Source organism: Trachurus trachurus, assembly GCF_905171665.1.
Source record: "Trachurus trachurus genome assembly, chromosome: 6".
Lineage (NCBI taxonomy): Eukaryota > Metazoa > Chordata > Actinopteri > Carangiformes > Carangidae > Trachurus > Trachurus trachurus.
Window position 1 is genome coordinate 36,057,797 of NC_139897.1, and position 27,403 is coordinate 36,085,199.

Below are 27,403 nucleotides of genomic sequence, written 5' to 3' on the forward strand. Positions count from 1 at the left end.
GTCCCATCATCAGGACCTGAAGGACGTCGGTCGTAACCAGCCGCTGGACTCGGCTCTGCTGCCAGAGAACCGCGGGAAGAACCGCTACAACAACATCCTGCCCTGTGAGTCCAGAGGGGGGGGGGGGGGCAGTGAGGGGGGGGTGATGTGAGTCCGGGGGGGGGGGGGGGGGGGGGGGGGGGGGGACTGAAGACTGAAAGCCGCTACTTTCAGTCTGCAGCTTCAGATCAAAAGGAGAAACTCCGGGTCCCGACCAGGTGAGGTTCACGGAGTGTGTTGCCATAGTAACTGACTCTGAGCTTCAGTTACCTCTCTTTGTGAAACGGGCTGGAGAGAGTTACTCCTCTTTCCCTGGTTTGAGTTACCTCCCTTTGTGAAACAGAAAACCCAGAGTTTCCCCTCAGTTCAGGTTAACAGACTCAGAGTTTTTAACTGAAGCTGCCGTGTGAAACGGACCGCTGGTCTGAAGTGAGTGTGTGTTTGTGTCCAGACGACTCCACCCGGGTGAAGCTCTCCTACATAGATGATGATCCCTGCTCCGACTACATCAACGCCAGCTACATCCCTGTAAGCTACACACACACGCACAGATTGTGGACCCGACTGATGATTTTCTCAAACTGTCTTTATTTTCACAAACAGCTCCATAAACCACTAAAACCAACGTGAGAACTGAAGAAAACACAAAAAGCACAATTACATTTATGTTTCCACTCTGCACTGTACAATACACCGTAGCTTCACCGCAGGTGAGCGAGAATTAGCTTAGCTTTAGCATAGTAACATAACGTAAATATGACCGTAAAACACACACACTAACCTTATACCTCCTCGGGGGTAGGTAGCTAATACCGTCTTTGGTGTTTTATTCTTGAGTTAGGCTACCGTTGCTTTATCTCCTTATTTTCCTTAGTTCACCTTAAAACCTTTTACTTTTACCGTCAGCTCATTCATACTGTTCCTTGTTTATACCGGAAGACACAATACAGCCAGGAAGTGACAAGGTATGTTAGCAGTCTCTTCAAAATAAAAGCTCATTACAAATATAACCTTCAAAACGGACAATATGCATATAAAAACCAGATTAATGACATTTTACTATAATGCACTCAAATCATGAAATATATTTATGTAACGAAATCATAACTTAACTATTAGTTTTTAAAGATTTTAACTTATTTAACCATTTTAGCAATACAAGACTGCCCTCTTTTGGACAAAATGAGTAACAGCAATACATTAAAGGCTAGGGAGGCAGCTTTTTTTTGACAGTATTAGGCAAAAACTTACACACTAACCTTGGGGATAATGTAAATGAAGTGATGTGAAAAAAGATCAGACGTCTGCGTCTCCCCTAGGCTCTGTTTTCAGCCTGCAAAGAATCTACCCGTGACGGTTGATTTTGACCAATCACAGAGCAGCAGCCCTTATTCGTATTATTTGGACGTTTTAAAATGGTAAATGGTAAATGGTCTTGTATTTATATAGCGCTTTACTATACCTGAACGATACCCAAAGCGCTTTACAGTACATCACATTCACCCATTCACACACACATTCACACACTGATGGCGGAAACTGCCATGCAAGGCGCTAACCACGACCCATCAGGAGCAAGGCGGGTAAGGTGTCTTGCCCAAGGACACTACGGCAGCAACCGGGACAGAGCGGGATTCGAACCGCCAACCCTCTGATCATTGGACGAGCCGCTCTACCAACTGAGACACACACACACACACACACACACACACACACACACACACACAGAACCTCATTGATCCCATAGATATACAAACGTAAGAAAGAGACGTTTTTTCTCTACTCGCTGCTCTGGCTGAGGGGATGAGAACCGTGTGGACTCAACTCAAAGCTTTTTTCTAGATTTCTGCCTCCCTTTCCTTTAAACCAAAAGGTGGTCTGCTACACACACACACACACACACACACACACACAGAGTTGTGACATCATCATCATCCTCTGTCTCCAGGGCAACAACTTCCGGCGGGAGTACGTGGCCACGCAGGGACCGCTGCCGGGAACCAAGGACGACTTCTGGAAGATGGTGTGGGAGCAGAACGTCCACAACGTGGTGATGGTCACGCAGTGTGTGGAGAAGGGCCGGGTGGGTGCTGACATCATCACACACACACACACACACACACACACACACACACACACACACACACACACACACACACACACACACACACACACACACACAGAACCTCATTGATCCCATAGATATACACACGTAGATGTCGCATGGCTCGTCAGGCACATAAACACGGCCGCCATCTTGGTCCGGGGGTTCTGACCATATAGATATAGATAGACATATAAGGGCGATTCTTCAACTAGGTGCACTTTTAGCCATGTGAACTTGAATAAAAAAAAGTTATTCAAAACTGACCTAACACAGTCTCATAAGTTTAAATAGTTTGTCTAGTTTTAAGATCTGTAAGAGGACAAACCTAGATTACAAGACAAATAGTTAATTTTGTACATTTTTTCTGATCTGCGATGAACAAATGTCATTTCCACCACATCTCAATATACAACTGTTATTTAATTATAAATAACTTATACCACTCTAAAATTATGTGAGACCCTTTTTTTTTTTTTTTTTTTTGTGGGTGTGTGTCTGAGTATGTAAGTGTATGTTTAATATACTGTATATATTTTTTAAATGAATCAATCTATGTTGTATCATAATTATATGTCTGACATTCATAATAAACCAAACGGCTTGAAAATGGGTTGAATATTCAGTGAGTTATGGTGATGTTAATGGTTGTTAGACCTCTAGTGCAGGAAGTAGACACGGCTTCCCCCTCACCAAGATGGCCGCCGCGTTGACGTATCGTTCCAATGGACAGCAGCGTCAGTGGCGACTCCTATCCACAAGTTTCCCAATGTCATCTATGGTCAAAACCAGCTTCCATCTATGGTTTTGCCGGTTTGGTGGAATTGTACCTTTACGTTTCCATGGTTTTCAGTCGTTGTCATAGTTGCGGTAAACGCATGGATCTATTACCGCTGGCTTTTAACACGGATGTCAGTCTGTGTGATATCACTGTTAAAAGCTGCTGTGATGATCCATGCCTTTTACACATTTTCATTGAAAAACAAACAAAAAATAAATAAATCCATGTATTTACCACGACTACCGAAACCATGGAAACGTAAACATAAAATTCCACCGGAAGAGCAAAACCGGCAAAACAGGCTACGTTGTTGACGTTCAGAAAAAGGCGGATATATCTATGACTGATCCTCCATCCGTCCATCCTTGTGACCTTCTCCTTTTCCTTCTCCTTCTTCCTCTTCTCCTCCTCCTCCTCCCCCCCCCCCCTCCAGGTGAAGTGTGACCACTACTGGCCCTTTGACCAGGACCCTCTCTACTACGGAGACCTGATCGTCCAGATGTTGTCCGAGTCCGTCCTCCCGGAGTGGACCATCAGAGAGTTCAACATCTGCAGCGTACGTCACATCACGTCACGTCACGTCACGTCACGTCACGTCACACGATCCGTCACCACAACATCTGCAGTACACAACTATAACTACACAACCTGTGTGTGTGTGTGTGTGTGTGTGTGTGTGTGTGTGTGTGTGTGTGTGTGTGTGTAGGAGGAGCAGCTGAGCTTCACCCGTCTGGTCCGTCAGTTCCACTACACCGTGTGGCCCGACCACGGCGTTCCCGAGACCACCCAGTCCCTGATCCAGTTCGTCCGGACCGTCAGAGATTACATCAACCGGACTCCTGGATCAGGACCCACCGCCGTGCACTGCAGGTAGCTACACAAGCAACCACTCTGTCTCCATGGCAACCTGCCACCACGGCACCATGGCAACCTGTAGCTACCAAATAAATGAAGTAGTGACCGGTGTAGCTACCAAATAAATGCAGTAGTGACCGGTGTAGCTACCAAATAAATGAAGTAGTGACCGGTGTAGCTACCAAATAAATGAAAGTAGTGACCGGTGTAGCTACCAAATAAATGCAGTAGTGACCGGTGTAGCTACCAAATAAATGAAAGTAGTGACCGGTGTAGCTACCAAATAAATGCAGTAGTGACCGGTGTAGCTACCAAATAAATGAAAGTAGTGACCGGTGTAGCTACCAAATAAATGCAGTAGTGACCGGTGTAGCTACCAAATAAATGCAGTAGTGACCGGTGTAGCTACCAAATAAATGAAGTAGTGACCGGTGTAGCTACCAAATAAATGCAGTAGTGACCGGTGTAGCTACCAAATAAATGAAGTAGTGACCGGTGTAGCTACCAAATAAATGCAGTAGTGACCGGTGTAGCTACCAAATAAATGCAGTAGTGACCGTTGTAGCTACCAAATAAATGAAGTAGTGACCGGTGTAGCTACCAAATAAATGCAGTAGTGACCGGCGTAGCTACCAAATAAATGCAGTAGTGACCGGTGTAGCTACCAAATAAATGCAGTAGTGACCGGTGTAGCTACCAAATAAATGCAGTAGTGACCGGCGTAGCTACCAAATAAATGTGTCGCGGCTTCCACAGACTCCCAAAACAAACGTCCACAATCCTTTTTCCCTCTCTGCCTTCCTTCCTCCCTCTTTCCTTCCTTCCTTTCCTTCATCCTTACTTCTTCCTTCCTTTTTGACCCAATTGACCCAATCTATTCCCTCCCTCCGTCTATCTTTCCTTCCTTTTTCCCTTCCTTTTTTCCTCCCTTCTTTCCCTTTGTCCTTCCTTCCTTCCTTGACCCAGGAGGCCGACAGTTAACTGTAGTTTGGTGTGTGTGTGTGTGTGTGTGTGTGTGTGTGTGTGTGTGTGTGTGTGTGTGTGTGTGTGTGTGTGTGTGTCTGTGTGTGTGTAGTGCGGGTGTGGGTCGGACCGGCACCTTCATCGTTCTGGACCGAGTTCTGCAGCAGCTCGACACCAAAGACTCGGTGGACGTCTACGGCTCGGTGTTCGACCTGCGGCTGCACCGCTCACACATGGTGCAGACCGAGGTAGGAGCAAAGCATCATGGGAGAGGAGAGTGTGTGTGTGTTGTTGTTGTTGTGTACTGAGTGTTGTGTTGTTGTGTGTCCTCCTCAGTGTCAGTACTCGTACCTCCACCAGTGTGTCAGGGACGTTCTTCGAGCCAGGAAGCTTCGCTCCGAGCAGGAAAACCAGCTCTGCTCCATCTACGAGAACGTCAACCACAGAGGTCAGTGACATCACGGTGACATCATGGTGACATCACAGTGACATCACGGTGACATCACGGTGACACCACGGTGACACCACGGTGACATCACGGTGACATCACAGCGACATCACAGCCAGTGGTGTAGTCTATGTGATACTCAGGTTTACTCAGTATAGCCACTGAAAATACATAAATGCTTCACTATCCACCACTTTATTTACCCATGATCCATTGCGTCGTCACACCACAACGGAAGTGGGTTTCAGTAGCATTCTAGCGAGCGGCTAACTGGTAGCGTTAGCCACCAGTTCTAGCGAGCGGCTAACTGGTAGCGTTAGCCACCGGTGTAGGTACCAAATGTGGGGGCTCTGGGCTGCCAAAACCACTTTGACTAAATCTGATGTTTGTTAAAGGACAATTTCAGGCGAATTCAACTCTGGGGTGTATTTACCTATCATTTTAGGTCTAAAAGAATGAATCTGAAGATTTTCAGTTTAATTGCTCCTGTTTAGCGGTAGTTGCATCTGTCCCCGCATCCCCACGGCAGCAATGAATGGGAGTGGATGTAAGTTCTGCTGTTTAGGCTGTTTCCAGCCCTCAAAGCCGCAATTTTTTTCCACAGACAGCGTCAGATGGCGACTCAAACATGCAGCCAGAAGTTTATTTACTTCAAGCAAGCCGACATGTTTGTAAAACTAGATCTAATTCAAAGTCTCCCGGAGTCTCGCGCGAGACCCAGTTGCAGTGCGCGGTGCATTCGGGCACAGTGGGAAAAGCTACCGTTTGTGTCATAAACACAGGAATATCAACTCTTGACTTGCTTCAAGTAAAAAAAACTTCTCGCCGCATGTTTGAGTAGCCACCTGACGCTGTCTGTGGAAAAAAATGTACACTTCAAGCAAGTAAAGAGTTGATATTCCTGTGTTTATGACACAAGCGGGAGCTTCTACTGCGCCTGAATACACCAGCACTGCAACTTCGGGCTCGCGCGAGACTCCGGGAGACTTTGAATTAGATCTAGTTTTACAAACATGCCGGCTTGCTTGAAGTAAATAAACTTCTCGGTGCATGTTTGAGTAGCCATCTGACGCTGTCTGTGGAAAAAAATTGCGGCTTTGAGGGCTGGAAACAGCCTAAACAGCGGAACTTACATCCACTCCCATTCATTGCTGCCGTGGGGATGCGGGGACAGATGCAACTACCGCTAAACAGGAGCAATTAAACTGAAAATCTTCAGATTCATTCTTTTAGACCTAAAATGATAGGTAAATACACCCCAGAGTTGAATTCGCCTGGAATTGTCCTTTAAGTCTATAAAACGAATTATTGAACAAACATTACTATTTCTGTGTGCACGTTTTTGTAATTAGTCATGGTTATCGTAGTTGTTAGCTTAGCTGCTGCTGACAGCTAACAGCAGCAGCTAAGCTAACACCAGGACGTCAGCTGTTAAAACCCTCCCGTTGTGGGACACGACATGAAACTACTCCAGTTAGCTCAGTCATGTTGGAACTAGGATATCCACTGGAGAAAATATTGTTTTCGTGGGGGCCGTTTATTGAGTTATTTAAGACACTGCTAACGGCTAACAGCTAACGGTTATCCCAGCTAACGTTAATCTAAAATGTAATGAATGGAGTGTCATGGCGACACCCAGCGTCGTTCTCCGGAAAGTGGTGGATACCCAGTACAACAAAACTATCTAACTAAAGTTAAATTCACTTTTTCTGGAAATTTTACCACTTTTTCCTATAATTTTTTTTTTTGTAATTTTACCAGTTTCTTATAAAATTTTTAAAACTTTTTATTTTTTTTTATTTTTTTTTGAAATTTTACCAGTTTTTCTGAGAATTTTTACCAGATTTTTTTTTTTAAAGAAAGTTTTTACCACTTTTTTCAAAAAAATTTAACAGTGACACCACAGTGACATCACAGTGACATCATGACCCGTGTCGTTCCTCCACAGAGACGCTGAGCTCCAGACGTTGAACTTCCATCTGACGAAGACGCTGATGAGTCCATTTATTTTTCTATCAATGTTTATATCAGAGAGACTTTATCAATATTTATGTAACACACACACACACACACACACACCTGGACACACACATGCTACACATGAGGTGTGTGTGTGTTTGTGTATCAACCTGTGTCTATGTAAGATAATAATAATAATATTGTAATATTGTGTATTTTTTACTTCAGTTCATTAAACAGCTGAGATGAGTTCAAGTACCGAACGTCCTCCTGGTTATTCATCAAGATGTTTCACAGTACACACACACAGTACACACACTTGAATACATTTCCAAGACAAATATTAGTACTTTTACTGGAGTTAATTAGTAGTACGGCTGAAAAGTACTGGTTACTTTCAGGTCTTTGTCTAAACTCCTATTGGACACAAGCTGTGTTTGTCAGAGAAGGAAACCCTAACCCCTAAAAGCAGCACATCAGTGCAGCTGCTTTCAAAGAGTTCATTCTCACTAACAAGAGTTAAAAGCTCCTTACATTCATTTACAAACTATTAGAGTCATTCATTGATGTGGACAATAAGACATTTACTCTGACTCTGACTTTGACTTAAAGGGACAACCAGGAGTTTCTATTTGGTTATAAAAAGTCTGATATTAATGTGGATGAATCTACGTCACCACTTGTTAATGGTCCATTTTAGATAAATCTATGGTTTTGTCTCTATGGTTATTTTGTTATTATTAGTGGTGGTGGAAATGCTGGGCGAGCCGACCAGCGTTTCTTTACTTTCGGTTTCGTGGCGAGTCATGAGAATAACGCCGCCGAATCTCCGTTTATGGTGGGAACTACGACGGTATGTGATCGTCTTCCAACCTCTGACTTTAATTCTTGATGAATGAAAACATGAGTCTGTCTTGCGCCGGTCAAAGAATTTCACGGTGCGGAGGCTCATAAATGTAGTGTGAAAACACTTCACTTTAACAAAACTCCTGATTGGCCCTTTAATGTACCTTTAAAAGCAAGTACTTTTTTACTCTTACTGGAGTAACATGTGGACTGAGCTACTTTTACTTCATCCTCACTGTTAGCTCCTCTTTCCTTTCTCTTCTTTTTTGGTTCTTTACTTTTCTTTTCTTCTCCTTTAAAGGGATAGTTCAACATTTTGTCAAATTGGCCCATTGCCATAATCCTGTAGTCATAGCAGTAGTACTAGGCTACTTCTTTACTCTTACTGCAGTAACATGTCGACTGAGATACTTTTACTTGTAACGGAGTAAATGTTGACCAGTAGCCTAGTATTTGTACTCTTACTCAAGTACTGGGGTGGAGTACTCTGTCATCTCTGCACACACACACACACACACACACACACACACACACACACACACACACACACACACACACACACATTACACAAGGAAGTAGCTCCACAAAGTACACAATCCACCTACGCACAACACACACAAGAGTTGTGTGTTGTCTTCTGTGTTGTGTTCACAGTACTCTGTGTCTTCCACTACTCTGTGTTGTGTTGTGTTACTCTGTGTATTGCAGTACCCCCCCCCCCCTGTCCCGTCGGGGCCGCGCATGCGCGTCGCCGCGGACCGAGTCCAGCACATGAAGTGTCGGAAGTTGAGCAGTGATTTAGCTCGGAGCTAACAGGCTAACAGGCTAGCAGCGGAGACTCGGTCCCAGCGACTCAAACTTGGTTTTTAACCCAGAAAAAGTAGTTTTGGTGGGAGCTTCCCCCCCGCAGAGGAGCCCGGAGCCCCGCCGATGGAAGAGAGCCGCTCCCCGGGGGGAGATGGAGCTGTGAGCCGCCGTTAAGCAGCTTTGACACAAGTTGTGATTGTTTTTTGGCGGAAAGATGGAGGCTGGTCGGGTGTAGCGGCGGCTGCGTTAGCTGCTCCCCCGTCCTGCTGCTGCTGGGCCCGGCCTCTCTCCCGCAGTCTGCCCGCTGTCCGCCCGCTGTCCGCCGGGGCTGGAGACCCGCTGCCCGGCCTGGAGACCCGCTGCCCGGGGCCTGGTGAGTACCGAGGCCGGGGGGGACCGCTGGTTAACGGCTGTGTACGGCGCAGAGCGTCGGTGTGCGGAGCTAACGAAGCTAACGGAGCTAACGGGGCTAATAAAGCTAATGTAGCTTATTGAGGGTGTTAGCTTCGTGCTAACTAGCTGCCATTACACACACCGAGGTGACTCACAACACACTAACACAAACACACACCAACAGTTAACAAAACACTAACACACACTGTTAACAACACACCCTAACACACTCACACACACGGACACACGGACACACACTCCTCTGTCACGTCAGTGTTTAACTGTTATAGTTTCTAGGCGAGTTAGTAAAGTTTGGTCTTTAACTCTCATAACTCTGGTGTTTGTGCTTCTGATTTAGATAATGAGTTAGTTTAGTTAGTTAATGAGTTGGTTGGTTGGCTGGTTAGTTAGTACGTTATTTAGGTAATGAGTTACACACTAACACACACACACACTGTTAACAAAACACTAACACACACTCCTCTGTCACGTCGGTGTTTATAGTTTCTAGCTGAGTTAAGTTAGTAAAGTTTGGTCTTCAACTAACTCTCATAGTTAATGAGTCAGTTTAGTTGATAAATGAGTTAGTTATGGTCAGTTGGTTAATTAGTTAGTTTAGTTAGTTAATGAGTTGGTTGGTTTGTTAAGTTATTTAGGTAATGAGTTACACACTAACACTAACACACACACACTGTTAACAACACAGACACACTAACACACACTCCTCTGTCACGTCAGTGTTTATAGTTTCTAGGTGAGTTAGTAAAGTTTGGTCTTTAACTCTCATAACTCTGGTGTTTGTGCTTCTGAGTTAGTTAATAAGTTAGTTGGTTAGTTTAGTAAGTTAATGAGTTAGTTAGGGTCAGTTGGTGGGTGAGTTAGTTGGTTGGTTGTCATAGTGACGGCTTAACTCTGTTTCCTGTTTGTTTTGGTTAAAACGACTAAAAAGGTGAAACAAACATATTTAAACTTCTGAATCTGAGTTGAGTTTTCACTTCCTGCTCTGAAAACACACCAGGAAGTTAAACTGTTATTGATTATTGATGCCAATCAATCACAGCCAGAAAGCATCTGACTCATTGATTAATCACAATAACTATTGATAAGAGTTTCACCGATGATGGATCGATCTGATCAGAACAGTTATCAGTGTTTAAAGGAGAATTCTGTCAATTTTTGACCCCTAAATCGTTGTCCTGATGGTCAGCCAGTGTTGGTTGGAGCAAAAAACGCGACTAAACTATTGCTGCAGGCAAACCAGAGTTACCATGGCTACCCGGCGTTAGCGATAGCCACAACGCTAACCCATGGGGGCAATTCTTTATAACCACAACAAACAGTCAGAAAACAATCAGATATCTCTGGTACATGACTGGAATCCTTAGAGACACCACTGAACTCATATAGTGTAGAGTAGAAACAGTAGAAACTTTGTGTTTTTAACTCTGAAACATCCCAGAAAGACATTACTATCCCATCACAGAGAGAAACTAACACTTTGTCCTTGTTGTGAGGATTTCTTTACTAAAATAAACGGTCAGAGATATTCTGGACATTACCACTGCACTGCTCCACCGGTTATTTTTGTACCGGAATTTTCCTTTAAGGTTCAAGTTAGCTTCATGTTAGCTTCATGTTAGCTTCACGTTAGCTTCATGTTAGCTTCACGTTAGCTTCACGTTAGCTTCAGGTTCACTGTAAATGTATCGCCGTTTATTCTCTGGAATATTCACACAGTCGGTCTCAGACACACACGTACACGTGCTCTCACACTGAGAATATAAAATAGTTAGCTAACCTGACGTGTTAGTGGATTTCTTTACTAAAATAAACGGTCGGAGATATTTTGGACATCACCACTGCACTGCTCCACCGGTTATTTTAGTAAAGAACTCAAAGTGTTAGTTTCTCTCTGTGATGGGATAGTAATGTCTTTTTAAAAACACAAAGTTTATCCACCTTTTTCCGAACGTCTAAAACGTAGCCTGTTTTGCCGGTTTTGTTCTTCCGGTGGAATTTTATGTTTACGTTTCCATGGTTTCGGTAGTCGCGGTAAATGCATGGATTTTTTTTTTTCTTTTTTTTTTTCAATGAAAATGTGTAAAACTCATGGATCATCACAGCAGCTTTTAACTCATTGAGTGCCAACCACGTAATTTCTCGTTTTTCGTTCCCATGCGTTGAGTGCCAAAAACGAGTTTTTTCGTTTTTTGCTTTCTTTTTTATATTATGAAAATAGACACTTTAATACACATTATATGTAAATTTGGGGACTCTACGACGAGGAGAACTGAAATAGATGACGATCAAATAGGGCTGGGCGATAAAACGATAACGATATATATCGCGATATAACTTTACTCAATAGCAATATGAAACGTGGTCGATAGAAAGTCGATAGTTTCATTCATTCATGTTTTGAAACAGCCAATGAAAACGAGAGTTGCGCCGCGCTGAACCAATGGCTGAGCCAACCAGGTTAGGTTGACACAGCACAGGAAGACTGTACACAGCACAACAACACGTGGTAATGTTTGGGCTGCTGCAGCCTGGCGTCAGCAGCGGGGCATCGCCAGTAAAAAAGAGAGAGAGAATGAGTGTTGCCTCGAAAGAAAAAATGGAGGAGAACTAGGACGAGTGACCGCGAAAAGACGTGGTACGTCATGTTTACATTAACCCCGATTGATGGAACTCTAATACAGTACCGTAAACAACACTAAACTTTAACCACGGAGACACCAGGCAGTCGGAGCGGCTCGAGCTCCGGCCGCCGTCACACATCAAAGGGAGCGCAGTCACGGCGTGGCCGCTCTGCTGCTGCTGCTGCTGCTGCTCACACCACAGCGACACTGTTCAGCTGTGCCGACCTAAACACTGGCCACTGGCGAAGCAAGCGCTAACCGCGGCGATTTCTCTTCCTTTTTCTTTTTCAGCCAGGTTTAGACTGAGAATGATCGCTAATTAGACGGGCCACGTCAGGTCCGGGTTTTAATTTTCAGGTCCGTTTATAACTGTAGCAGCAGCAGAGAGATGGAGCAGCTCCTGTAAGGGGAGTGTGGCTCTGATTTAACTCCTGTCTGATGTAATGTGAAAGAATGGCTGAACAGCGGAGTGATAATGTCTGTAAAAAGACCTGTATATACAGTATATCAGCACTCATGTATGTCTCTTGTCCAATCAAATTATTTGGTTGAAACTAACTTTATATAATACCAGTTTTATTTATCTGAAACTGTTATTAGGCTACTCATTGCTTTTATATGTTAATAATTACATCTGAAATGTTCAATTTTTGACGAAAAATAAATATTTAAATCAGAAATAACCTTCTGATATCTTCAAATCTCACTTGTGAGTATGATAGAACATTTAGGCTTGACAAAAACAGTGACTTGAGTCCTATCGTGATATATATCGATATCGACTGATATGAAAAAAATTATCGTGATAGGATTTTTTCTCATATCGCCCAGCCCTACCAAAGTCACATGACAGCTCATGATCTGGAAGTTTTTATCATAACTCGGCTTTTGCAAACGGAGTTCTGCATGTGGATGCAGCAGCTGCTCTGCTCTCACCCGCGAGGCTCCAGCTGCTCGGAGCAGAAACAGGAAGCTCTCAGCCGACAGTCCCGCCCGGTCTTCATCTGGAGCAACACCGTGTCCTCCCCAAAGTCCTCCCGCGGTAAAATCCGATGGTCTCTGGGTCAAAGCAGACCGGCATCGACCCGTACCACAGAAGGACCGCGACCACCGGCGGGACCGGTCTTCCCGAGCCGCGGTGGCCGACTGACCCTCACGTTCCGCGGGGAGAAGCTGTGACACGGGACGGTGCGTCTGTGTTATTGTTGTTTAGTGGCGCCCCCCCGCCCCCGATGGTGGTTTTGTGAATAGAACAACAATTGTTGTGTATATTTATCTTATACGAGCCCTTTGATCCAGAAATGCGAGTGTCAGAAGAGCGACAGACACAAACAGAGCACCTTTCATAAAAGACGCTCTATCTCCTTTTCTAGAAAAAAAGGAGGGATTTTGGTGAAACCCAGCCATGTTTAGCTTGACTTTTCTCAGGAACGGAGGCACGTAGAAACAAACGGTTTGTGGCCACTTGAAGCATTAAGTTAAACCTTTCAATTGAGCCACAGTATGTGTTGGTGGCAATAATATAGAATACACTATGGCTCTACATAAAAAGTCAAAAATGGTCTAAATTGCCGGTACACTTGACTAAAACTTTGGAAAGGAGCGCGGCACTCAATGAGTTAACAGTGGATATCACACAGACTGACATCCGTGTTAAAAGCCAGCGTTAATAGATCCATGCGTTTACCGCAACTATGACAACCACTGAAAACCATGGAAACGTAAAGGTACAATTCCACCAAACCGGCAAAACTGACTTCTGGTTTTGACCATAGATGACGTTCAGAAACTTGTGGATAGTGTTTCTACTGTTTCTACTCTACACTAGGGATGTCACGATTATAGATTTTCTTTGCACGATTATTGTCAGAGAAATAATCACGGTGTTAGGATTATCACGATTATTACGCATTAATTAATTTCACAAATGAATGTGTAAAATCAAATACAGTCAAAAGTCTCTACTATTCATATGTAACCAATTATTAATCCTCCAGTGTTTTAAATATTCAAATCATTAATTGTCACCTATACCAAATGTTTAAGTTTATTTTAATTGTTTGTTTGTTGTAAATGGACCAGTATTTCTTACATTTACCTTAACTTTTGTGCACATCTGCCTCTGTGTTTCCAACATCATCTTTTTTTGGAAAGTGACGGTATTTAGGAATCTTAACGATTAATTAATTGTGGCGTTTAATACCGCGATTAATTGTGAAAACAAGTAATCGTGACATCGCTAGTCTCCACTATATGAGTTCAGTGGTGTCTCTAAGGATTCCAGTCATGTAGCAGAGATATCTGATTGTTTTCTGACTGTTTGTTGTGGTTGAAAGAATTGCCCCCATGGGTTAGCGTTGTGGCTATCCCTAGCGCCGGGTAGCCATGGTAACTCTGGTTTGTCTGCATCAGTTTTAGTCCCGTTTTTTTGCTCCAACCAACACTGGGTGACCATCAGGACAACGATTTAGGGGTCAAAAATGGACGTAATTCTCCTTTAAACGCTGATAACTGTTCTGATCAGATCGATCAATCATCGGTGAAACTCTTATCAATAGTTATTGTGATTATTAATCAATGAGTCAGATCTACTTTCTGGTTGTGACTGGCATCAATGATCAATAACAGTTTTTCTCAAGCACTTTCAAACTGTGAAAGCGTGTGTTTTATTATTATTTCTGTGGCCAACACGGCGGAGCGGCGCTCTGATCAGGAGCACAGAGAAGAGAAACTAACTATGCAGGATGTTTACCTTAAAGCAGAAGTGAGTGATCTGGTGGTTTTGGCTAATGCTGCGTTCCAGGCAGGCTTTTGAAACCGTAAATTACAGCTTCAAGTCACAACTTACGACTTTGTAGCGTTCCAGGCAACCCACTCGTGTTTTTCCGACCTGTTTTACCGGTGAAAGTCACTATAACGGCCACTCGTAACTTCTGACCGGTGAACTCGTACCAGATCGAACTGGTACCACTTCACAGGTCGGAAAAATACGAGTTTCCTTGAACGCACCATAACAGTCCTCGTCCCTACGTCGCCACATTCACGGCGTTCCTTGGCTGCACACACAGCCCTGCATGCCGTTCTCTCTCCTCATTGGATAAAAACTGTAGGATACGATAAATGTTTTCTCCTCGGCTCAGAGCAGAGCAGAGGGACTGAGAGACCCGTGTTTCAGTCCAAACACTCTATGTAAGTGATTGCTGTCGGAAGATATAACTATTTAAGACTTATATTAACACAAATATATCACTCACTTCTGCTTTAAGTTTAATTTTAACCGTCGTTAAACAGCGTCGGACTAATTGTGATGTTAGATAAATGACTTGTAGCTTGTAACTTACAGAGAGAGTGGAGGGTTCTTACGGATCCTTAAAAAGTATTAAAAGGCATTGAATTCATTAATCTAAAAACAAGGCCTTACTTGGCATTAAAATGTCTTAAATCAATTTTTCAAACGTCTTAAAAATGTTAACATTTGGTTAGTGGGATTTTATGATTGTAATTAGTCTCAAATCTCATAATAATTGGTAACATTCTGACATAGAGAAGTTAGTGGCGGCCGTCAACGCAAAATTTCTCACCGCCTCCAGCTCCCGAGTCAGTGTTTTATTTTTTCAGACTTTTTATGCATTTATTTTGAAAGGACAGCTGGAAAGAGACAAGATCCAATGTTCATGTAGCAGTCACTTTACCTTGGACCACATAGGAAAGAGGGTAAAATTGTCCCTAACTGTATGTAATTGATGTGGTGTTTTTCTTCTTTTTTCTGCATTTGTGTTTATTATGAAGTCGGTCTTAAATTTCATTTCAAGTGGCTTAAAAAAGTCTTAAAAAGTCTTAAATTTAACTTGGCTTAAGCTGTAGGAACCCTGCAAACAGCTTGGGACTAATTGTGATAAATGACTTGTAGCTTGTAACTTACAGAGAGAGTGGAGCTGCTGGAAACCAAACCTGCTGATCAGAGCGGGCGGAGCCGCGGGATCACAGCTCCTCTCCTCTCTGCTGCACCGAGTCCACGACACAAGCGCCCTGTCATATTTATTTAATTATTTCACTCTTAAACACTTTGTTTACATTTTGTTATATGAACCAGGTGAAGAAACCTGTTTATTATTTATTCATTTGATTTTGCAACTGTTCACTGAAACAGCCGGTTTCAATAAAACTACCGGTGACTCGTCATATTTGGCTTTAACTTTGACTGAACATTTCCTCTCACTTGGCGTAAAAAAAACATCGGGATATATATCGTATATCGATATTCAGACTAAATATATGGGGATATGACTGTGATGTCACTGTGATGTCAGTGTGATGTCACTGATGTGGGTGTGATGTCATGTCTGCAGGTGTGCGAGCAGCGTCGTAAAGCATGAGCGTCGTCCCTCAGGCTCTGAGGATGGGATCAGAGCAGCCCGAGGCCAGATCTAGGTGAGCATCCATCCCATCATCATCCTGCCGGCTGGTCGGTCCCATGGCAACAACGCTGCTGTGATGACATCATCATGTTGTTGTGTTGTTGTGTTGTTGCAGACGTCACATGGTGCTGTGAAGAAGCCATGGGTAGCTGTCTAAGCTGTCCAGAGAAAGAGTCCATCCCCGACAACCACCAGAGCAAGTTCAAGGTCAGTTCCTGCTGTCAGGTGTAACTTTACATGGGAATTAACGGGAATATATGGGAATTAACGGGAATAAACAGGAATATATGGGAATTAACGGGAATATATGGGAATTAACGGGAATAAATGAGAATAAACAGGAATATATGGGAATTAACGGGAATAAACAGGAATAAATCCGAAATATACAAAATTGAAGGTTATATATTTTATAATATTTTACTCAACATTCATGTTTTTTGTTGTTCAGTAAAATAATTGATTGTTCATACAAGAATTAAAACTTGATAAAGTTCTACTCACAAATAAATCAGTTGAAATGTCATGTTATTTAATTGTATTATTTTGCATGGACGTCTGCTTATGACAAAACAAAATACTTACATTTATGTTTATATATGATACAGTTTATGACACAATCACTTACAACAGCCGCTCCAGCAGCTGGTTGCAGTTGTATATCCCAACATTCGGACTGAGCCAGGGAGTTCTGCCTTCTCAGCTTCTGAATCATCTACAACTAATATAACTCTGAAGTTAAACTCATTTGTCCCATTCAATCACTTCAAATTATTAATTAATAATTCCCTGTCTTCCGTTTGTTAATAGTTTCCTCTGATGTCTTCTGTCCTTTACTCTATTTTATTACTGTATATCTGTTCTGTTCTGTTCTGTTTTGCTCTGCTTGCCTCAGTGTATTAACGAGTTTAAATAAAGGTAACTAAACTAAACTCATTTAAATTACCCCCAATTTCCAGTTAATTCCCATAGATTCCCAAGGTAACACTTTACAATAAGGTTCCCTTAATTAACGCTAGTTAGTACATTATTAAGCATTAATTAACTGTTTAAAAATGTATTAACAATCATTATGTAGTATTACTTAGCATTAGGAAACACATTTATTAATGTAGCCTATTAGTAAGCAGTTAATTAATGTTTACTACTCAAAGTTAGTTCATAAATTATTAAGCATAATGATGTGATTAGTATCATTATGTATGCATTACTCAGCATTAATTATACATTAGTTAATATATTAATGCTTAATAATGTGCTAACTAACGTTAATTAAGAGACCCTTATTGTAAAGTGTTACCATTCCCAATTATTCCCATAAATTCCCATAATTCCCATGGAAAGTTTCCAATTTGGAATATTTCCAAAAATTCCCCAGCTTAACTTCCCATGGAAAGTTTCTGTAAATTTACCAGAAATGTACTGGAGATGTTCCACCCCTTTGCGACCCTGGTCAGATGTCATAGTGTTGTCGTGGTGAAGGCCTGTGGTTGAGGAATATATGGGAATTAACAGGAATAAACAGGAATATATGGGAATAAACAGGAATATATGGGAATAAACAGGAATATATGGGAATAAACAGGAATAAATCCGAAATGTACAAAATTGAAGGTTATATATTTTATAATATTTTACTCACCATTCAAAAATAATTGATTGTTCATACAAGAATTAAAACTTGATAAAGTTCTACTCACAAATAAATCTGTTGAAATGTCATGTTTTTTAAATTTTATTATTTTGCATGGACGTCACAATGCTTATGACAAAACAAAATACTTTACACATTTATGTTTAGATATGATACAGTTTATTTAAATTAGCCCCAATTTCCAGTTAATTCCCATAAATTCCCAATTATTCCCATAAATTCCCATAATTCCCATGGAAAGTTTCCAATTTGGAATATTTCCGAAATTCCCCAGCTTAACTCCCCATGGAAAGTTTCTGTAAATTTACCAGAAATGTTCCACCCCTTTGCAACCCTAGTCAGATGTGATAGTGTTGTGGTGGTGTTGTCGTGGTGACGGTGTTGTGGTGGTGTTGTCGTTGCTAGGTGATCAACGTGGACGACGATGGCAACGAGCTGGGGTCGGGCGTGATGGAGCTGACCGACGCCGAGCTGGTGCTGCACACGCATCGCCGTGACGACGTGCGGTGGCCGTACCTCTGCCTGCGTCGCTACGGTTACGACTCCAACCTGTTCTCCTTCGAGAGCGGCCGCCGCTGCCAGACGGGACAAGGTGCCTTACACTAACCCTGTTAACCAGCCCATAATAACCCTGAGGTTTTAACCCTCTAGGCGCCGGAGTTCATTTAGGAGAATATGAAGTTTGGATTTCAGTGTTTCACGAGGCTGTAGCTTTTAAATGGTCAGAGATAAATCTGTGGTGTAAATGAGAAAAATATTCACAATGACCTAAAGTTTGTGATGGGAGTAAATGTACTCATCTAATTTGCATATTGTGACGTCACCGGGGGGCAGCCCCGTTGGACTACGTGACTTCCAGTAAAACTGAATTTGGAACATATTTACACAGGGAAAAAAGTTATATTGACGTCTCATCCTCAAAGTAAAGGAACAGGGGTCTGACTGGAGCATTTACAGCCCCGTGTGTGTGTGTGTGTGTGTGTGTGTGTGTGTGTGGTGTGTGGGGGGGGCGCACCATGGATGTATTGTCACGGTGTTTCTCAAGACCTGAAGATCACTTCCTGGTCGCTCCGAGCTGCCTGAACTCCACGAGAAAAAGCGGAGCGCCTGTGCGCCAATCAAACTTTTTTTCTCAGATATTTTGCAGAAAAACACACCCACACATGACGTGAGGATTGAAGCTGAACGTGTTCGCCATCTAGTGGTACCAAGCAGTAACAATACAGGGCAGTAGATTTAAAGATATTATGGGCTGTTTTATCCAAGAATGCTGCCTGTCGTGATAATGCCACTTTGTTTCAAATATGTTTATTGATAGGAAACTGATCACATAAACAAATTGACAGTTAACAATTATGTTTCCAAGTTTTTTACATAAGTAAAAAGTAATCCCTAACAAACCAGACTAATGACAAAAAACTGTGTAACAAGTAACATCAACAAAGCAGATAAAACAAAACAGACAGGACAAAAAAAACAAACAAACAAACAAACAAAAAAAAAGGCAGTGTGATAATGCCACTTTGAAGGGCTGGAAAAAATTATATTATAGTGAACAATGGAACTGTGTATTTTTTTCCAGGTAAAACCTCTTTTAGGCCGTGAAAATAGGCCGTTTCTTTGGGTCCGTTCACAACACTGTATGTTGTAAATCTCTGGGCAGGGCTATTATGGGCTGGCGTTGCTAACGGGAGGAGTGCAGAGAGTCTTCTACTGCAATTAAAGTACTTAGGGCAGTGTTTCTCAACCTTGGGGTCGGGACGCCACGTGGGGTCGCCTGGAATTCAAATGGGGTCACCTGAAATGTCTAGTAATTGATAAAAATTTAAAAAAAGACTGATTTAAAATATTCTTTTCAAGTAATTATTATTCTTTTTAAAAGTATGATCGAAAAACAACACAGACAATGTTAAACAACTGCATTCTATACTTTCACTATATAAATATAAATCAAGGTCAAATAAAATGCAACGTATAAAATCTAAGCTGGAGCATCTTGATTGACGGGGCCAGAAGTTTGTGATGTCAAAATGGGGTCACGAGCCAAAACAGGTTGAGAACCACTGACTTAGGGGCTATTTTTAGATCATACAACCCCACTATTGTGTGGTTAAATGCTCCTATCCCTTTAAAGTCTCGCTGAGGGGGCGTGGCCTCCAGAGCGGTAACCGTGGTAACGTGTGCTTCCTGTCTCAGGTATCTTTGCCTTCAAATGTTCGCGGGCGGAGGAAATCTTCAACCTGCTGCAGGAGGTGATGCACAGTCACAGCATCAGTGTTGTAGAGGAGGCCGTCATCGAGACACACACACACACTCCTGCAGGTAGGTGCACACACACACACACACACACACACACACACACACTCCTTATTTAAAGAGCTCTTAGAAATAAAAACACATTGTTGTTAATTGACCATAAAACACACGTCAAGTGCAAAAAATTAACAATTCAGTCTACTCAAATGAATAAATAAATGAACAGCTTTGAAAGCATTTGTTGAACAAATATGTATAAAGATGAAGCAATACCTGAAGAGTAGAACTTGTAAGCAGGAGGCTGAATGACATGAAATGGATAAAAATGAATGTTGAATCTGCTTCCTGACCTTGTGAAGGAGAGTTGGGGCTAGAGTGGCATCCTCAGTATCTCTTTGTGCTTCATAGGCAAACTGTAGACTGTCTTATCTAGCAGATGTGAGTTTGCTAAGCGACCCAGTATTAACCCTTTCCATACATTTACATAGAATGCTGGTAAGAGCAATAGGTAAAAGATTGTGTAAATATACGCACATCCCTTGCTTGGGGTGCTGGGCCAAAGGGACAGTAGAAAAGAGAAGAAATGGCCCGCACAACCTCGTTTTGCTCCAGAATATTTTACTGACAACGTTTCAGGCTTCTCAGCCCTTCATCAGGTCATCATCATCATCATCATGTGTTTCACCCTGTAGCATATATATGTAGACACCCCCTGGTGACGTCATCAGACCTGGGGTCATTCACAAAAATGTTTTACACACAACAAAGCAACATAGTAGCCTGTGTGAGGGCAGCTTACCAATAGGGAAACATTTGACATTCTTACATCATACATTATATCTAAAACGTCCAAGAACGACATCAGGTTAAAAAAAAAAATAGTCCCTCACATACATCACAAAAAATGACTGATTACCCAGGGGGCAAAATCCCAGTTTTTTTAAAAACGGACCCGGAGCGTTGTAAAAGGTTTGACAGCAGAAATGATCTGTAGGAACTTGAAGGATTAAAACCTGGGTGGACAACCCGGTCAACTAGCTGCTGGAAAGCTACAGGGGACAAAACCCCTTTCTGGGGTCATTCTGCTGGAGAAATGATGTAAATGCAAATATTTAGGTACTACAATGGCATAAATAGTCATACAACTATAACATTTGGCAGAGAGTATCTTGACAAATAGGGGGAAGCAGGAAAAAAAGATTCTGGGGTTTGTTGCAACTCGATTTTAAGATATCACCCTCAACATCCCAAAAAAGACAAAAAAAGTGCTGTTCGCCTGACAAAACCTCATGAAAATTATGATTTTTCAGCACTTTATGGAGAATATCTATGCCTAACATGTATATAGAAAACTTCCTTAATTCATAAGCTTCCATTTGAGTCCCAGATAGCCTTTCTACTAGCTACTGGAAAGCTACAGGCTGCCTCCAAACAATGCAACACCTATTGTGAAAAACTCCATGTTAACTGGCCTGATCAGAAACCATTCTGGTCTCCCCAAAGTGAACAGATAGATAGAGAAGACCGTCGGCCACAGCAAGTGGGGCTTTGGAGATAGAAAGACTATCTTGGACTCTAATGGAAGCTTATGAATTAAGGAAATTTTATATATACATGTTAGGCATAGATATTCTCCATAAAGTGCTGAAAAATAATAATTTTCATGAGAATTTGTCAGGCGAACAGTACTTTTATTGGTCTTTTTTGGGATGTTGAGGATGATATCTTAAAATTGAGTTGCAACAAACCCCAGAATCTTTTTTTCCTGCCTCCCCCTATGTGTCAAGATACTCTCTGCCAAATGTTATAGTTGTATGACTATTTATGCCATTGTAGCACCTAAATATTTGCATTTACATCATTTCTCCAGCAGAATGACCCCAGAAAGGGGTTTTGTCCCCTGTAGCTTTCCAGCAGCTAGTTGACCAGGTTGTCCACCCAGGTTTTAATCCTTCAAGGTCCTAGAGATCATTTCTGCTGTCAAACCTTTTACAACGCTCCCTGTCTGTTGTTTTGCTTTGCCCCCTGGGTAGATAGGGTGAAACACATTATGATGATGACCTGATGAAGAGCAATAGGTCTAAAACCATGTGATGTGTTATAACCCACTCTGCTGTGACCTGACCCCCCCCCCCCCTCCCCCTCTGCCCCCCCCCCCCCCCCCCCCCCCTCCAGCTCCAGGCTACTCCGTGCCCTCGGTTCCTAACGGTGTGACCAGGATTCCCTCGGTGGGCGAGGCCCCGTCTCACGCCTCCAGCCGCCACCCGTCGGTGGCCAGCACCCGCCTGCCGTCGGTGGGGGAGGAGTCAACTCACCCTCTGCTGGTGGCCGACGACGCGGTGAGACTAATAACTAATAACTAACCATCCATTACTAGACTCCTTAGAACTAATAACTAATGAATGTCACGATCATAGATTTTCTTTGTACGATTATTGTCAGAGAAGTAATCACGGTGTTACGATTATCACGGTTATTATGCATTAATTAATTTACATCATAGGCTGGTGACGGGTTTTCATATAATGGCGGCAGATAGAGTTCACTTTTGATTGGTGCAAAACACACACTATGAAACATCCAGATACCTCCATACTGCTGCTCGTCCTGCTGACCCAAGTGTCCTGAAGCCGCCTCATGGAGAAGTTGTTGATCTCTGTTTTTATCCTGGTTGTAGCAGCAGCTCCCAGTCAAGGGGGCAGTTGTGGGTCTGAAAAGTGAAGTCACTTCCTTGTTCAACAAACTGCAATCCCCTCTTCTTCCTCTGGGGGCTGGTACCAGAAGGGAGCATTCTCCATAGACCCCCATGTTAAAATAGCCGACTTTACAGCTTAAAAAAACATATTTACAGCCTGGTGCACCACTGCAGACCGCTGCTTCGAGGCCAGTGGGCGGGTCCTCGGCCAGCTAACCGCCGCACCGCTCCAAATATGGCAACTAGAGGTTCGTCGTTGTTGGCGCCTATCGTTGTAAACCACTGGATGTAAACATGGAAGAACGGCTCGCAGCAAATCCACCGCCATTATATGAAAACCCGTAGCCAGCTGGACCCCCCCGACCAAAGATTTTCTTGGTCGACCAGTAGTCGTCATTTATGGCGATTAGTCGACTAATCGACCCCCCGTCATAAGTACAGGAGCCCCAGGTGATCAACGCTAATGAGCTGCGTTTCACAACTTCAACAGGCTGAAAAAAGCCTTGAATCTGGATTCAAAACTACGTTTTCAGGCAAACACATTTACCAAAAATAATGTTTATTACAGTTTAGAATATTTAGAGCTGCCCTAATATTCGTTCGAATATCCTTTTTTTTAAATATTCAATTCCCTAATATTCGTTCGAATATCCTTTTTTTTAATATTCAAATAACGAAGTTCGATGTCAAAGCCCTAGTCTGCATACAGAGTTGTGTTGTCTACATACGGAGTTGTGTCGTCTCATTACTAGTGGTTATGACATTCGTTCAGAGAAGAAAGAATAAACAGGTGGTCACGTTGGTTAATGACACAACGAGACGGTAGATGTGTTGACGGCGACGTGCAAACAAGACGACGACGTTGTGCTGGTCGGTTCCAGAAACACGGCGTCGGTTTCTCAGATCGAATCCTGTCGTTGTTACCGACTGGAACCGACCATCACAACGGTCGCCGTCAACACAACAACAACATGTTTATTACATGACAGTCAGGTTCACTGTGTACAGAAATGTTATTTTGTGGGAATCTTTGGGGGATTTGTTGACCTACATTTTTGGAATCTGCAGACCTCGGGGAATCCAAAAACCAATGTTGCTACTAACACAGACACCTGTATGGCGGCCATTTTTGAATTAATGGCCGCCATACAGGTGTATAATGGAAGGATTCACACTGAGACACAGACCTGGGCTGTGTCCTAACCCCCTCCTCTCTCTCTAGTGACCAGTTGTTGTAGTGGTGTCTGAATGTTTAGTGATTATTAATGTTCACTATAGTGACTGAATCTGTCCCACAATTCACCGCCAAATGTAGTGAACATCCGATGGTCACTAACCGGAGCAAGATATCCCATCATGCATTGCGGTCACGGATGGCCGTTGCCACAGCGACCCAGAGCGACCGGTGTAACTAGCTACCAAATAAATGCAGTAGTGACCGGTGTAGCTACCAAATAAATGAAGTAGTGACCGGTGTAGCTACCAAATAAATGAAGTAGCGACCGGTGTAGCTACCAAATAAATGCAGTAGTGACCGGTGTAGCTACCAAATAAATGAAGTAGTGACCGGTGTAGCTACCAAATAAATGAAGTAGCGACCGGTGTAGCTACCAAATAAATGAAGTAGTGACCGGTGTAGCTACCAAATAAATGCAGTAGTGACCGGTGTAGCTACCAAATAAATGAAGTAGTGACCGGTGTAGCTACCAAATAAATGCAGTAGCGACCGGTGTAGCTACCAAATAAATGCAGTAGCGACCGGTGTAGCTACCAAATAAATGCAGTAGCGACCGGTGTAGCTACCAAATAAATGCAAGTAGTGACCGGTGTAGCTACCAAATAAATGCAGTAGTGACCGGTGTAACTACCAAATAAATGAAGTAGTGACCGGTGTAGCTACCAAATAAATGCAGTAGTGACCGGTGTAACTACCAAATAAATGCAGTAGTGACCGGTGTAGCTACCAAATAAATGAAGTAGTGACCGGTGTAGCTACCAAATAAATGCAGTAGTGACCGGTGTAGCTACCAAATAAATGCAGTAGTGACCGGTGTAGCTACCAAATAAATGCAGTAGTGACCGGTGTAGCTACCAAATAAATGAAGTAGTGACCGGTGTAGCTACCAAATAAATGCAGTAGTGACCGGTGTAACTACCAAATAAATGCAGTAGTGACCGGTGTAGCTACCAAATAAATGAAGTAGTGACCGGTGTAGCTACCAAATAAATGCAGTAGTGACCGGTGTAGCTACCAAATAAATGAAGTAGTGACCGGTGTAGCTACCAAATAAATGCAGTAGCGACCGGTGTAGCTACCAAATAAATGCAGTAGCGACCGGTGTAGCTACCAAATAAATGCAGTAGCGACCGGTGTAGCTACCAAATAAATGCAGTAGTGACCGGTGTAGCTACCAAATAAATGCAGTAGTGCAGCAGCCTCAATAAATGTGTCCAGCTGCCAGAGTTGTCCGGTCGCGGCTTCCACAGACTCCCACAACAAACGTCGGAGCAAATTTCCTAACAAGGGTTATAAACTGACCACAGACTCTGGATAGCGAGGCTAATTTCTGTTAGCCCGTCTATGGTGTTTTACATTATACGTTAGCATTAAGCTAGCAGACTTTATGCTTAGTTGTGACACTGGCTGTGTGTGTTCTGTGTTGCAGGTCCACACCTACGTGAACACCACCGGCCTCCTGGAGGAGCAGCCCAGTCCTCTGACGGTCACCACGCCGCTGGAGAGTCCCACGTCTCCCCACTGCCCCCCCACCCCCCCTCCTCCCCCGCGGCTGCGCTCCGACCCCCCGGCGCCACCGCCGCCGCCCCCGGCCCCGCCCCCCCCGCCGCCGGACGAGGAGCCGGTGGTTCTGCTGGAGCCTCAGGGCGTTCGCTTCGTGCTCGGTCCGACGCCGGTGCAGCGGCGGCAGCAGGAGCAGAAGGAGGCGGAGCCAGAGACTAACGGCCACGCCCCCGAGGCGCCGGCCGAGCCCGGCAACGCCCCCGCCGCCGCGCCGCCGCCACCACACTCCAACGGCTCCTCCTCCTCCTCCACCGCGGCGCCGGCCGCTCGCCGCCACCGGCCGCCGCCGCTCACTCCCGACCTGCAGAACGTCAACAACTCGGCTCAACGCCGCACGGCGCTGCTCGACTACGAGAACCTGCCGGCGCTGCCGCCGGTGTGGGAGGCGCGGAAACCGAGCGCCGAGGAGGACGAGGCCGGCGGCGGCGGTAGTAGCAGCGTTAGCGGCGGCGGTAGTAGCAGCGTTAGCGGCGGCGGCGGCGGCCTGAAGACGCCGTCCCTGAACGGCTACAACCACCACCACCTACTGCACCACTCCTACTCCCACCCGCTGTCCGCCGCCCTCGAGCCGTCGCACAACTACGTGAACACGGAGAACGTGACGGCGCCGCTCAGCGCCCACCGGCCCGACACGGCCCGTCGCCGTGCCGACGGACCCACCATCTTCAACTTCGACTTCCGGCGGCCGGCGCCGCCCGGCCTCGAGCCGCCGAAGACGCTCAACTACATCGAGGTGGAGATGGACGCCGGCGGCGGCGGCGGGAACAGAGGCGCCTCGGACGGCAGCAACCCCCACACCCCCCGCACCCCCACCTCGCCGTTGCCCCCGACGACGCCCACCCGCCGGAACGAGGTCTACGCCCTCATCGACATCGAACGCACCGCCGCCATGTCCAACCTGCAGAAGGCGCGGCCGCGCGACGACGGCACGTCGCGCAAGACGAGACACAACAGCACGGAGCTGCCGACCAAGAGCACGGCGTAGGAGCGGCCGGTCGCCACGGCTACAGACTCCACCTGACTTCCTGTGAGGTCACGGCTCAGGTCGACCTGAGGTCACAGAGCGAACGGACTCTCTGAGTGACGATGATGACGATGATGATGACGATGATGATGTAATAGACTCATTCCTTATATGGTACAGATCAGTATTACTGAACAAAGCATTCCATTTAGCCTTTTATATGATTCACTACAAGCTGCTGTCACTCACTATCACACAGTGTGTTACTGTACAGTAGAGCTGCACAATAAATGACTGTGTTTTTACTGGGCTGAGTCTGTGTCACACACACACACACACACACACACACACACACACACACACACACACTGTAGATATCTAGATTATTATTGTGTACTAGATGAGTGTGATGATGAAGGCCAAGGCAGAGAGCCTCCATTCTCCCTGGAACTAGTTACAAGTCACTGATTTAACCAGAACTAGAGACAAGGGACACGTGGAGCTGAGTTAAAGGGATACGCCAACATTTTTTTTTTTCGTGTCTTGCCTCCCTCCCGAGTCCATGACCAGCAGATAGACACCATCCTCTCCACTGTGTGTGCAGTAACAAGGGAGATAGAGCCGTATCGCCGTAATTAGCTTAGCTCAAACACTGGAAGTGTATGGGTAGTGTTAGCCTGCCTCCACCTAAAGTCTCCATTTAGCTTAGCTCAAACGCTGGAAGTGTATGGGTAGTGTTAGCCTGCCTCCACCTAAAGTCGCTAATTAGCTTAGCTCAA

General features: G+C 44.2%; 2 protein-coding genes across 2 annotated transcripts in view; both read left to right on the plus strand.

Annotated features, from left to right (window-relative positions):
• Positions 1–7,289, plus strand: part of ptprbl (protein tyrosine phosphatase receptor type B, like) — a 46,923-nt gene extending 39,634 nt beyond the window's left edge. The window contains exons 26-33 of the mRNA XM_083974156.1: positions 14–104; positions 491–567; positions 1,988–2,122; positions 3,358–3,480; positions 3,631–3,794; positions 4,855–4,990; positions 5,079–5,190; positions 7,139–7,289. Coding sequence (XP_083830282.1) covers positions 14–104; positions 491–567; positions 1,988–2,122; positions 3,358–3,480; positions 3,631–3,794; positions 4,855–4,990; positions 5,079–5,190; positions 7,139–7,161 — 861 coding nt within the window. The 3' untranslated portion in view covers positions 7,162–7,289. The remainder of the gene's footprint in view (positions 1–13; positions 105–490; positions 568–1,987; positions 2,123–3,357; positions 3,481–3,630; positions 3,795–4,854; positions 4,991–5,078; positions 5,191–7,138) is intronic.
• A 1,519-nt stretch (positions 7,290–8,808) lies between these two features.
• On the plus strand, positions 8,809–26,892 carry LOC310987751 (fibroblast growth factor receptor substrate 2-like). The gene is made up of 7 exons (XM_083974166.1): positions 8,809–9,175; positions 16,187–16,268; positions 16,371–16,462; positions 18,315–18,501; positions 20,106–20,231; positions 22,341–22,504; positions 25,527–26,892. Exons 3-7 carry the CDS (start codon positions 16,397–16,399, stop codon positions 26,643–26,645), a joined length of 1,662 nt encoding a protein of 553 aa, XP_083830292.1. The 5' UTR covers positions 8,809–9,175; positions 16,187–16,268; positions 16,371–16,396; the 3' UTR covers positions 26,646–26,892.
• The last annotated feature ends 511 nt before the right edge of the window (positions 26,893–27,403 follow it).